Source organism: Pelmatolapia mariae, linkage group LG7 (assembly GCF_036321145.2).
Source record: "Pelmatolapia mariae isolate MD_Pm_ZW linkage group LG7, Pm_UMD_F_2, whole genome shotgun sequence".
NCBI classification, from domain to species: domain Eukaryota; kingdom Metazoa; phylum Chordata; class Actinopteri; order Cichliformes; family Cichlidae; genus Pelmatolapia; species Pelmatolapia mariae.
The window spans coordinates 47268472-47282914 of record NC_086233.1 but is presented as its reverse complement, the minus strand read 5'-3'; the positions used below and the strand labels follow the sequence as shown (position 1 = coordinate 47282914).

The 14443-nt window shown below is 39.5% G+C and overlaps 1 protein-coding gene across 1 annotated transcript in view; it reads right to left on the bottom strand.

Moving 5' to 3' along the window:
• Positions 1–2517: 2517 nt before the first annotated feature.
• LOC134631218 (A disintegrin and metalloproteinase with thrombospondin motifs 20) overlaps positions 2518–14443 on the bottom strand; it is a 77335-nt gene continuing 65409 nt past the window's right edge. The window contains exons 29-39 of the mRNA XM_063479326.1: positions 14158–14325; positions 10160–10333; positions 9152–9322; positions 8379–8579; positions 8078–8207; positions 7345–7439; positions 7148–7242; positions 6912–7045; positions 5548–5639; positions 5327–5431; positions 2518–5080 (exon numbers count right to left, since the gene is read on the bottom strand). Coding sequence (XP_063335396.1) covers positions 4991–5080; positions 5327–5431; positions 5548–5639; positions 6912–7045; positions 7148–7242; positions 7345–7439; positions 8078–8207; positions 8379–8579; positions 9152–9322; positions 10160–10333; positions 14158–14325 — 1455 coding nt within the window. The 3' untranslated portion in view covers positions 2518–4990. The remainder of the gene's footprint in view (positions 5081–5326; positions 5432–5547; positions 5640–6911; positions 7046–7147; positions 7243–7344; positions 7440–8077; positions 8208–8378; positions 8580–9151; positions 9323–10159; positions 10334–14157; positions 14326–14443) is intronic.

The following is a 14443-nucleotide window of genomic DNA, read 5'->3' as shown; positions in this document are numbered from 1 at the left end:
AAGAAGAAATACTCAATGCATCATGGGATCCCCCCAGCAGCCTACACTTATTGGAGCATAACTAAGGCCCTAACTATATGCTTTAGCAAAAAGGAAAATTTTAAGCCTAATCTTAAAAGTAAAAATAGTCTCTGTCTCCTGAATCCAAACTGGAAGCTGGTTCAGTGTACAGTGAACTCATGTTCAAGAAACCAGTTTGAGATTATTTCAGCTTTGTAACATAATGCCATCAGAAGATGGGTGCAATGTTGTGGTCATAAAGCGATGGATGTGATCAACAACAGCAGCACTCAAGTACACTGTGACATTTAAACAACCGTGCAGCAGCAGAAACCAACACTCATGAGACCAGGCATTGTTTTTCTATTAAACTGTTCAATTTTGGTGAACCCGTTTGAATTGCAGCATCAGTTTCCTGTTCTTGGCTGGCAGAAGTGTCACTCCTTATAATAATAATAAGTATTATAAGGACTATATAAGTTATATTATGATTTATTCAACAATGGGGTTATTGCAACAATAACTAATTCATCTTTAATGTTTACTTAATCAGTATGAGCTCACTTTTATGAGCAAAATGTACTATGAGACATACAGTACACATAAAACAAACATTTGACATTAAGTTTTTGTTACAGATTTATTCTTATTTTTCATAGTTACTTCTGGCATATGCCCCTTAGAGCAGGTTGCAGCTGTAGATTGTACCAGAATGTCTGTGCCGTTACCTCAAAGCAGACTGTGCGCCGTGGTAAACATCAATCATTAGCACTTTTTATGAGGATTCTCTGCACAGGTTTGTGTTTTTCAGCTCCATCATTAGCGATATCTGGTTTATGAAAACATTAAGGCAAGAGGAGTTTTTTCCCAACGTCCACAGCCTGGGAAGTCTGAAAGGACCTCATCACAGCTTGATTTCACTGGAAAACTGCTCTTGAAGGGAGTTGTTGTTGTGCTTCAGGACTATTCCAAATCCTTAGATTAGATTTTAGGAACCAAAGCAGGCTTTTGGCAAGAAATCAAAGCAGCTCTTGAGGCACTGCAGTATCTGTTTTCATTTAATGTACAAAGCTATCTTGGTGCAATGAGCCCTAGAAAAGTGGCTTATATATAAGCACTCCACTTTTTCCTGAAGTACCTGCACCTTTATTACCAAGGGAATTTGGTGACATAATTCCCTGAAAAGGAACCTTTCCACTTCTTTCTGGGGTTTACATGAAACTTACCTCATTCCTGGATTTTGACACAACTTTGATGATTCGCTCTGTAGTTGACAGCTTTAGGTGTTTCTAGATCTCAAGAATACATATATATTAGTGAGGACTGGTTTTAAAAGGTATTTGCTCTGTTTATATGTCTCTTAAGTGGAACTGAACTCTTGAAAGTCATGTTGTGGAAAAGCAGTCTGCATCACTAAGTGAATCCACATGGAGCCACAATGTGGTGAGCAAAGCACCCAGCCAGAGCTGACCTGCTGCCCTTCTTTAGAATCCAGCTGACTCTGTGGCAGACAGAAACTGCTGTAATGATAAGAAGGACCCATGCTTTAAGTGACGCCATACAGCCATGTAATATTTCATTTAATATATTTACTTTGCTGCATACAGAATGTATATGGAGTTTGACCTTAGATTTTGAGTTTAAATCTATGTGCACATGATTATATTAGAAAACAGGGCAATGACTTGATCTGTTTGAAGGATTATTTAAACACTAAAATAAAAATAAAAAGTAGACTTTGCAAAAATGAAAACCAATTGAAATGATTTTGTCAACTTAATTTGGTTAAAAATTGTTTTGCAACTTACATGATTAGAAATTCATGGATGTGTTTATTGATATAGCTTGTGACTAAGGGCTTAATTCCCTGTAATTAAATGAAATTTCAATTTATTTTATTTAAAATGACAGTGTAATTATATTTACTTAAAAATACTTAAAGGTAGTTACTGTAGAATATGTATGTATTATAAAGTGTTTTTATTGTAATATCTGTACTGATCTTGCCTCTAACACATGCCCATCATCATACTAACATATTAATTAAAAGGAGTAAAACAAACATCGATAATGTTTGATAATAAAAACTAAACAAGATGTTTTAAAAAAAATTAAAACTGAAACAAGAAAATCCACTCTCCACTACCTGAAATTAAACTGAATCAAAACTAAAAAGTCAAAATGAAATAGATAAACAAAATACAAAACTATAATAGTGTTACAGTATAGATATTTATAGATTGTGATTTGGGATTTCATACTTTTTAAAATCAATATTTTTAAACTGCATTGAGCCTTGATGTGAGAGACCCAGATCCAACCCTCCTAGTAGTTTAACGTAACGTGTCTTAACGTAAAGGGAGTTGGTATCCAACTTTCTAAAAACGGCAAGAAAATAGCAAAGTATCAAAACTGAAAATTGCAAATATAAAGAACCACGCCATCACTTTGTTCATCAACGAGTCTGTTGGAAAGCAAGTTTTATTCTTACTTATTCTTTAACATTAGTGAAGTAGCAAGACATACAAGTAATAGTACAATTAGTATAGCACCAAAATCATTTGTTTCTTTTATACAGGCTGCATACATACTGTAGGTACATAGGATTCTTTTAAACATCTTTGGATAAAGCATGGCAAACAAGCACACCGTTTCTCTACTCAGTACCAATGCCCATTCAATATTTTAGCACACAGTTTGCAATTCAAGTATGAATATTACAAATACACATATATCATAAGTTACAAATCTTAATGGTTATTACAAAAAAAACAAAAACAGGATTACATTTCTACAAAACTGACAGCACACAGTGCATCAAGTATTCTTTAAATTTCTGATACAGACCTCATAGCACAATTGACCATCATAAAATGAATGACAGCCAAAGGTTTTCTAGCTGCTCACTGACTTTTATTATTTTCAGCCATTCTTTAAATCAAAAGAAGCGGCATTGTCTGAGAGGAAAAAAAACAGTCTGCATCTACTGCCTAACTTTGGTTAAAGCTTAACATTAGCGAATCCGCGTGTTCAGTTGGTTGATAGTTGTAATTGCGGTCATGGTAAAAGCCAGATATGATGCGTTATAGTAAGTATTGCTCAATGGGAGAGTCCTTCGCACAGTCGCTGGTCTGTTTTATCAGGCAATCTTGCATCTAAAACATTAGCTCTGTTCATAAAAGGACCACAACAGGCTATAAGGAGATCCTATGGAGTCCGCTAGAAAGAGTTGAATCTCTGCCCTATCAAGTGTTATTCCCAAAGCCAGTATTTTCCTTCTCAAGATTAGAGGTAATTCCAGTAGTTCAAAAGCACCTTTTAAAAGATCCTCATTCAAGATTAGTGGTTATATGCTACAAATAGTAGGCTAATACCTATTTTAGCAGACAACGGACAAAACATATTAGACAATGGCTTCTCTGTTGGTAGTAGTCATTGTACCGTCATACAGAACATATCTACAAGTCAATGCAGAATAAATATGTTCAAACATAAATATATTACAACACATATCTCAACCGAGTATGGATGTCTATGAGAGGTAGGGTTTTGCAGGCACCTACAGTAGGCCCAACGGAGGGTGTGAGGTGAGACGCGCACGCATACACACACCTGATACTGTGTCAAGGTGTAACAGATGAGAACTCGTGTGACAAAGAGAAACACCAATAACAATCTAACTATGAAACACACACGCACGCACACGCACAAAACAGAAAAAATTGTACTTCAACACCAGGAAATATGGAAATAGTTCAGCTATTTCCTCACAGCACTAGTGTTTACTCTGACAGTCGTGCCTCAGTGTCAGTCAGTGGACTGTCTATGTGGGTTTCAGTAGTTTTGTTAAAAATACCTGACAACAGATGACAGCAGACAGACTCACAAAGTACACGACAACTAAAACAAAACGTTATCTGTAGTTATTCTAAAGGCTCCTGATGTTCTCCTAACGTTTGACCTCTGACATGAGGCAGGTCTGGAAGGATATCAGTACTTAGTTGCATGCTGATACGTTTCAGAGTCTTGAGCCGCAAAAACAAAAAAAGCATAAGAATTTCTCATTCCACCGACCGTAAATGTTTGTACGTCTCAAACTATGTCATTACTCATGCAAGTGGCCCCTTTCACATTTTTCAGGTTAAAAAATAATGGTTATTTGATTTATACATTATTCTCATTATTGTGTTGCAAGTGAAAACGCAAATGGGAAAAGGGGTCACCTCCTGAGTAAATCCCAGGATGAGACATAAGTTTAAACAGGAACCTGAACTACTTTTGTTCCATTTCTTTTCCATATGGGAATCATTCCTGCTCATCTGTTGCTGAGAACAAGCTTTGTAACGCTCTCATATATATACCAAAGCAGCTAGTTCCTGTAGCCATCATTTTTCTTAATCTGTCACAATGTAGAAAAATAACACAACTATCCCTTACATACTCTTCCATAGTCTGCGTATAGACCTTTTTTTTTTAACCACAGTAGGATTGCAATTACAGCATGTCTCCTTTTATACTATCTTGCTGACTACCATATCAGTTGGATCAGAGCCCAAGTGTTTTCTGTCTTTCTAAGTTTGGAAGTTCCTTATCAGCCGGGAGGATATTTCTTTTCCTCCTGTCTTTGTATTTGTTTTCCCAGTGTTTTCAGTCCTGTATCCCGTGTTATGATACAAAAAAATCAATTTGCGTCATGCAAAATAATTTAGTCTCCAAAGCACATGAGTGCATGACAACGTCTGCACAACTGCTGACTCCTCTTAAGTGTTAGTAGTTTGGGTGAAGTACCTGATGGTGGCCCTGTAGCACTGCACTATATATAGCGTCCTGTCTGTTCTAGCTGCCGTTTGGGAATTGAGGATATTACTGTGGGATAATAATTGTTAAATGGTCCCCCTCTGACACTCACAGATGACTGCAGGATCAAATCTCTCTTATTGCCAGTATCTTATTCCAGACAGATTTAGGTGGTTTGGTCTCTGCACAGCTCTCAGTGGACTTGAAGAAGTAGGCCGTTGTGAGCCTGGGGAATGCACTTCCCACAGAAACCACCACAGCGGCCGTAGATTCTTGTCCCATCCTACAGACAGAGACAAATGAGAGAGGAAAAAGTGGGCAAAGGGCAGAGAATGAAATCTTCATAAATGTCATGAAGGGATTCCTGCTCAGTGAATCACATTGATGACATTTCAGAACTGCAGTCTCACACCACAACTGGAGTGATCCAGCATGAGGCTCAGTCCGCCCCATTACTTGAAATCTGCCCAGCATGACCCACGCTAAAGGCAAGCATTATAGGAGTTCACTTGGAACGTTTTGTTTTTACCTCCGATCTGTGGACTTTGACTGAGACATAGTTGCCCTGAGATGTCCACTTGGTGGCCTGAGCCACTGTGAAGCCAGTGCCAATTAGATTGATGCTGAACTGGCCCTGAAAACACAAAAGAGACAGATTTATTTCATAGAAGTTCTCTAACAGGTAAGGTAAAAGAATATAAAACACACAACCAAAAAAGCAAAACTGTCTTTCTATTTTTTTTCACAAACCTGTGGACATTTGGCTGCACTATAACAATCCCCCGCTGTAGCAAAGGGCACTGGTTGACCAAGAGGTGTCTGGGAAAACCGGAGGTCTGTGACTGGTAAACAGATACCAAAGACACTGATTTAGAGTCACAGTGACCACAAGAAGAAAAAAAATTGACTGAAAACATCTGTGCAAAGGAAGGTAACCACATGGCTGTAGAGTATCAACAACTAAGATTTTACTTTCTGGAAGAAGATATTTTTCAACATTTTTTCTCCTATAGTGAATTTGCTTAAATCTAAAACAAAATTAGCAAAATCCTACTTTTTAAAACACATTTACCTATAAGAAATCTTTATGTTACATTTTCTAATTGTTTACTGAAATTCAAATACTGTTTGACTGCATGCAAGTAACGTTTACAATATTGCAAAAGGCACACCACATTAGCACCTCTTCATATTCTGCCCCTCATCTTTAACTCATTATTTCTCCTCGGCTCTCTTTAAGCCACCTGAAAACTAAATGAGTGCTGCGCAGACTGGGTGTGGGAACATGTGCTGTAAGGACCCAGATGAGATGAAGGAGACGGGAGGATGATGGCGTAGGTACTAATCCAGCTTCTCAAGCATGCAAACTCATGCAGACACATCTTGTGTTTACCTATTTTTATGGCCATAACGCCTTTCCTTAGATATTCCTATAGCTAATTAAAAGCGGAACATCTAACCCAACCCATTACCTTTGTTCTCACCATAACCTAATTCTAAACTTAACCTAGTAGCTAAGGTTTAGCAATCAAAAAGCCACTCAAACTTGCACAGTCCTGCAATTTGGTTCCAACAAATCTGCCTGAAGCCACAAGTATAATTGTGTCTCAGCTTTTGGGCCCTGAGAATATAATAAAACACGCACTAACACACCCCACACACATGCAAAGACAAAAGAAAAACAAAAAAAACACACACAGTAATCTACATTGTTTTATGTAATCAAAAGCATACTTGGACAAAATAGGGCAGGTGGAGTTGAGTGGAATAATGAGCAGAGGAATATGGCCTGAAGATGTGCACGTGTGCACATTGTAATTGTATGATTGCTTGCATGCAAGCGTGAGGACATGTTTTATTTCTGATGCAAAAGGATGGATGAGTGCTGACGGGCACGGTTTCAAGTCCTCACCAGGGACACGAACACACAGTGCTGAAATCTCATTATTTTGATTTGGGAGGAGAGAGCGTGGGCTAAGGCTTGCTTTCATTTGGACTGGGTTCTGGATATGGCATTAGCGCTTTGGAGCGAGGCGTGTGAGGGTTAAAAAAAACACCCATGTGTGGTCTCGATACAGTGCACGGCGTAAGGCAATCATGAAGTAATTACTCACTCGTTATCCTCAGGGAGTTTAGGTCCAGACGAACTTTGTGGAAGAGTGTGTATCCCGCTGCTGAGTAGTCGTTCCTACACTCACAGTCCTGTTTTCGGCTGCCGTTATACGGGCATTGAAATGGGTTCAGCAACCTGTGCGTTTAAAGAAATACGGGAACTGAGTGCAAACAGCACAATAACCATATTTCACACATTACGTAACCATACAGCGAGTCATCTCCACATCATACGCACCTGTGGCCATACACCTCGGAGTAGTTATCGGTCTGACCGCTGCGCAATGTCACATACTCCTTGGGGAAATCAGTCTGCATCTCAGCACAGTAAATCTAAGAGCAAACACGTTGAGGCGAAGGATGAGATCCCATGAGTTTGCTGCTGCTGCTTGAATCATGACGTGTGCCGGAGTAATTCTGACAGAACATACACACCTGTAGGATCCGGGATTTGACTTTGAGATAGTATTCGCCATCTATCCTCACGCCCTGTCTCATCTGGACCTCTCGGCACGTACTGAACAACTGGCCTGGGAGAGGGAGTGAGGAAGAAGAGCTTTCAGTGCAACAGTGGGAGCTGTCGACAGATTTTAAAAGCTGGAGTATTTAGCCATCTCATTTTAAAAGTTAGTACATAAATCTTTTGTCAGCAAATAACATAAAAATTTTGAAAGCTAAAAAAACTAAGCACTTCTCCCTAAAGCGGATTGTGACTTGGATCTATTCTTCCCAAGCTTGAGGTGTTGTAATTGTCTTGTTTGTGTTGCAGAGCTCATATTGAGCTGATTAGCTAGTTAAGATTAATACTTGACCAGAGAACTGACTGTCCAATATATCCTTTCAATTTCATCAGTGCCTGACTTGGCAGAATCTAAGTCAGAAATGATTAACCCTGCGAACTTTGGCTTGCTGTTTTACAGCACTTTCCAAATCCACAATAATGCCTGGCTCAGCTGAAGCCCTTGAGGCATTCTGACAGACTGTCCATTGCACAATTTGCAGAAAACTGCTGACTGTCTGTTTATTGTTCCACTAAGTGATCACTCCAAGAGGCTTTAAGTAGTTTATTGTGTAAAAACAAAGCAAAAAACAGAGTTTTTAGAATCAGATATGGTTGTTTCCACATAAAGCACCGACAGTGACCATTACATTCCATTTTACCACTCACATTCTCTTTCCTGACATGCAGCCTGAGACTCAGGTCTCTCTGACAGACGACAGAGTTTGGACGTTTGGCCTTTTGAGGTCACGCACTCCACTCTGCGCTCCATCACTCCTGCCCCACAGGTCTGCGAGCACTGGTAAAAACACACACATACACAAACTCATTCCCTCTAAAAGTCAAAAAGGCTCCAGTCCAAATCCACAAATGAGATTTATTAAAATCCACAAGTCATCAAAATGTATTGTTATGACTGTGATTAGCTGAGGAGGATTTCTTGCTGTCTAACAAGCCTTTTCTGACTCACCTTGCTCCACGGGCCAACTTTCCAGTAGGACATGTGAGGGCATTCCGTGAGGAGGCACGGCCGGGTGCCAGGAGGGCGAGGCTTAGGACAATTCGTGCTGGCAAAGGAGGACTGAGTGTACACACCCTGAGCGGGAGAGGTGGGCATCAGGGAGCAGGAGATAATACGCTGCTGGTAGCCAACACCGCAGCTGGCAGAGCACTAAGCCACACAAAAATACACACAGTGGGTTAAAAGCTTTGGCTTTAGAAGAAGCTTTTGTGCAGTAGAACGGGGCCTCATTGGTACTGCTGATGAGAATTGATGACCTTGCTCATTTTAAAGCCTTCTCCATTTTAATGAGCCTGATTCTACTGAAATGCAGATGTTTTGAAGCAATTAGTTGATTACGATGAAAATTAAATTAGCAGAAGATGTCGAACGTTTTCGTGTTTTATTTAATGAACTATTTGAAACGTATCATACAAATAAATGCCAAATTTTCATCAGCATCTTGTCAGCTGTTTTTGTACATACGCAGCAGATCTCCCTATGACTATTAGAATATTTGTATGTGAGAAACAAGAAGACAGCTCTAAATAGACACAGTTTCTCTTTTTATCTAATTTTCAAGTTAACACCTTTTGGGTTCAGACAGTTGTTTGAAAAAAGAAAAAGATGAAACAAAGTTCCTTCAGTCTTAAGCACTAAATTATTTCTTTCCATTTTAGAGAAATTATTAATTATTTGATACCAATACTGAAACTTATTCCATATATTTTTCATGTTCTTACCATTGACCATTCTCCTGTTATCCACATGTAGTGACAAGGAGCTTCTTTGCAGGGCTGGAGCAATGGAGGTTGGGCTAATGGATCACAGTAATCATCCTGAGCAGGTGTCATTCCTGGATCCATGCACACCACTTTCCTGCTTCTCACGCCTTCTCCGCATGTTGCATTACACTGAAAAAAAAATCACACACAGGTTGTGAGATGGATTGTGGTTTCAGCAACTAAATCAACTTCTAAGACTCCTGGACATCCCTTTAGCACAATAAATGCACATCCCTATTAAAACTTTACACAAATGGAGGAAAGTGAGTGTTGTGTAACAACTGGAACAGTAACACAATGCCAAACATGTGCTCTTGACAATGTTAGTGTTAAAGATAAAAGTTAAAACAGATTTCCCTTCAGTAATGGCTTAAAAGTCATAAAATGGATCAGGATTTGAAAATTCATGTGTTTTTCTTTTCACTTTCTTTATATTTCATAAGAACAGAGAGGATTTCAGCGGCAAACTGTGAGAGAAAGAAGGTTCAAAGTTTTTGCAGGAGCACAGACAGAGATCTAAACACTGCAAAGATTCAAGCAGTGCTATGTCCCTACAGGATGTCCCTTTTTTTAATGCCTCGCTTTGAGGACAAAGCACATCGCATTAAAGAAAGATGAGCCAGGAAGAAAACAGTCTGCTAGCGTGACATAGAGCAGTGCCGTTCAGTAGCACAGAAGGGGCGATGGCCATCAGTACTCTGAAGTTTGGATATCATTGATTTGTATCATATTTAGTTGCGATGGTTAACACTAAAGCCCTCACGACAGATGCGACAGATAAAGGGTGTATGCAGGACGCCCATCTAATGGTGCAGAGAGAGAGAGTTAGCGACAAAGTGGAGATTGCAGCCAATAAAAGCTTTAATAAGATGCTTAAACATCTGAACATCTGTTCCACACTTGGAGAGTGAGCAAAGGAAATACGTCGTCACAGATAGGAAGAAAGAGAATAAACAAGTTACTTACTTCTTTCCATTCATCAGCGACCCAAGTGTAGTGTGTGCACTCTGCAGTTTGGCATGGCCGCGCAGTGGGAGGACGCGCGCGAGCGTCACAGAGATGCTCGAGGACTCGTCCCGTACCTTTTAGCCTGCAGTAAACATCGCGGTTCTGAACTCCGACCCCACAGGTGACAGAACACTAGTAAAACACACACAAAACACACATCTCATTTCGAAAACATGGCAAGAAGTGGGAAATGATGCTAAAGGAAGCTTATTTTTCTCCAGCAGCAATAAGGCTATAAATACAAAGTATTCATTTTTGTGGCTTTTTAAACTCATTTCTGTTGTAGAGCTGACCTTAAAGGACTGATGACACAGTCTTAAAAGCTTAAAAAAGAAGGCGACTGAACTTCTTTAAGTCCATAAAGATGTTTCGCCTCTCATCCAAGAGGCTTCTTTGGTTCTTAAAACAAATGGTGGAGAGTTCCAAGCATTTAACCTCTAGTGGGAGCTGACCACTTCGGAGGTGGTGCTGAGGGTCGCTGACCCACTATTGATCCCGTGTATCATCAGATGAGCCAAAGTCTGATAAAAGGGGTCATTACCATCACAGGGGGTTACGGGTGAATCCACTGTGTGACCTTGCCCCACCCTATCACGCGATCTGTTGAGGTCATCTGAGGCAAGATGTGAGTGGAGGGTAAAGATTTCAAAGATTTCTCTGATTTGATGAAAGTCCAGTTGGGTCAACCATATGTTCTAAGAGATTTCTTTACATGTTTGTGCTCCTTTTCTTGATTTTTCAAACTCTTAAGACTACCATGACCTGGATGACTGAGGACCTACACAGACACACTGATTTTACACATTAAATCCAATTTCCTTGACATGAGAAAAATGCTGTACAACACATTTTGTTATTAACCTTGACTTTGTCATTGGAGGTATGTTGCCCTGGAATTTAGACTTAAAATTGTGTGTGAGTACGGTTTAGAACAAGTCACTATTTAGGAGTAGTGGGGGTCAGTAGTAAGAACTGACAGCTGAGTTGCATTTTAGGACCATGTGCTTATGATGCTTCATAAATCTCTAAATCAAGGACCTACCAATTTAAACTAAGACTATATAATGTCTGCTCAGCAGCAGCCACTACAAAGGGCAGTTACAAGATAATGGTTTATTGAATTTGCCCTTATTTCCTGAGATGCTTATGTATTGCATATTGCATACTCTAACAAATATGCTAAGAAAATATGTGTTAACAGAGTAATTTAAGTGAGACAGCAAAATCCATCTTATAATTCTGTTGGTTTTCCTCTCCTAAGTTTCATAGGCTTCTCACAGGCGATATTTTTATAACGTTTGTTTGGTCTGCCGAGTTAAGATATGCTGCTTTGATGCTCCGGTTCAATGCACTTCATGAATCCAGAAATGGGTTTGTTCCTATTCTGTGAGCTGTATATCTGGGATCACACAAAGATCTATCTCAGACATCTCTTTGATGTACTTTGAGAAGCATGCCTGCATACTAAGGTAGCGCTCTGTAAGATTTGAGCTGACCACGCTGATTTCTCAGCTTGCCCGCCACGCATTACACATTCATAAAAATCAGCGTACGATCCAAAAAGTATCAAATTCCTGAAAATTCCAGATCAATTTATGGCGTTCTTTTAGTTGCTGCAACTTCTGTTATCGTTGCAGAGTTTATCCTTGGATGTGAAGGTTCAACTCTTTGAGTTTGGAGAAAGAACAAAAGGCACTGCAGGAAATCTGACCTTCAAATCAAAATATGCCTTTAAAAAGCAAAAACAACAACAAAAAAACTTGCATCAAGCATGAAAATAGAACCTGCTGTTCAAGTGATTCTAGTTGCTGTTAAGTGATACAGCATAACCCAGCTTTAAAAAGTGTGCGCTCTTTAATCACAGTGTTTAGTAAGCAGTTTAAAGGGTCAGCTCATTTCATTTAAAAGGGCATTTTTTCCTGTACTTTAAAGCTTCGTATAGTGGAATTAAATGAAACTTGTTCTTTATCATTTTTTAAAGTAAACATAGATTTTACCATATAAACAAAATCATTCACCTTCATTTTATTAAAACAAAAGAATTCAATAATTTCTGAGAAACATGCAACTAAAATCCAAACTCAAAATAAGATAACCAAATAAATAAGACACTGAATCATCCTTTCAACTTCACTTTACAATAAACATGCGTAACATTGTATTTCGAATAGCAAGTGGAGAGAATTCTGTCCTTGAAAACCAAACCAATTCCCAATGGGAAGCACCCCCTCCTCCCTCCAGCTCCCCTAATATATTGTCTATTATATTCGCAGTTAGAGGTGACTGAGAGTGCTGGGTAGCTTCGGAATAACTCAGGCACTGGGTGCTGAGGTTTCAAAGTTGTCACATGCACGGACATTAAGATATAAAACATGTCTTTATGCTGTAGTTGAGGATTTCATGGTTGCTGGTGGTATGTGGAGGAAGATGATTGCTTCCAGACACCAGCGAGAGAAAAAGTGAGAGGGGAGGAGGAAAGGCTCAAAGAGTGGGGAGTGGCAGGAGTCTTGTGAAGGGGGAGCAAATGTAAGCCTTGCAGGACCTTTGGGGATTTTGCATTTACATTTTATACTTTCCAAGCAGGCATGAGAGGCTTTTCATGAACTGCTATGAAAGTATGCAGTGTCCAAGTCACCAATTAGTACAGAAACCTCCTGTAATCCAGATATTTATCCCCTTCCCACCCTGTTTGCATTTGCATGCACCACAAACTTGGCTGCATCAGCTGCCATGTTTATCACTTTTCATTTTGACAGATTCACATTCACATGGTCAGTGTGTGGTCTGACAGAAAGCTTTCCTAGAAGAACTGTACTTTAAGATAGGATTTTAAAATGTTCCCTGAATATTTGAAACCACAAACACAAATGTTACACTAAGTGTGCTATAGTAGTGCACAAACGTCTCGTGTCAGTCCTCATTTCTTTACATTTTGCTTCCAAGAAGCCAGACTTTCTTGTCATTTTAAAGTGGTCTTGAGCAAGAGTTCTTCAGGCTCTCTGAATGTCTTTCAAAGTTTTTCTATTGACATTAACCACTTTTTGCACTTTAGTCCAGTCCTTGTACCTGACCATTTATAGAGTATTTCTTTTTTGTTTATTAAACCATTTAACACTGACCTATGAATAGATCAAGAATAAAAAGGTACCTTACTCAAGGGATGAACCACTTTTATGTCTACACATAACAGAAACTTAAACTAAGAACCAATTTGAAATTGTATCTTTAGAGCTATTAACTCAAACTTTGACATATCTTGGTATGCGGTCCAATGTGTCTTAAAGAAAACTGAGGAAAGTTGACAAGTGGAGGGCAAAAGATGACATATCAGGCATAAACAAAAACAACGCCATGTGCAAAGCATCCAGTAGTACTGCATTGGCTTCATTTCTCAGTATCACAATGATCCCAATCACATTGCCAGCGCAGTACAAGCACATTTGGAGCGCTATCGGTTATGGATTGGCCTCCCCAGATTCTGGACCTCAACATTATTCAAGCAGTGTGGGATAATCTTGACAGAAAATGGAACCAAATCCAGCCAACATCCAAAAAAGAGCTTTGAATGTCATTAAAGAAGCCTGAGAACTATTCCTGAAGACTTCTTAAACAAATTACAAGAAAGCTGCCTAAGAGAGTTCAGGCTGTGGTGAGGAATGAAGGTGGTCAGCACACAATTATTGACTCTGAAGCTTGTTAGAATTTTGCACAGTACTATACATAAACAGTCTTGGCCTTTAGAGTTTAGTTTACACTTTTGGGAATGACACATAAATCTTCAAAAAGAGCAAACTGAGTGGTGATTGGACAGGTGCTCTGTGTGTACATGTCCTACATCTGCAATCTCTAGAAAGATTTTGTGTTTGTGCCTCAGCTGCAGTTACTCACAGCATGGCCTCTCTGAGACTTTTGGTTATTATCTAATCCCCAGAAGATAGCAAGAAGAACAAACATACCTCCCTCCATCTGTTAGCTTTCCAACTGGGGCATACTCGAGCCCGACAGGCCTTCTGTGTCCGAGGCCGGGGCAGATGACTGCAGTGCTTCTCTTCTATTTTGGTTTGGTTCTGATATACACAGACTACATCCCGCTGTTTGGTCCCTCGGCCACAGCTTACTGAACACTGGGGAGGAAATTGCAGGGAAGGGGGATGGGTGTTGGATAGAGAACAACACAAAGTTTAGTGAAACACAGTGAAGTCCAACTCATAGCTCGATTAGAGCTCATGCTTATGATTGCAC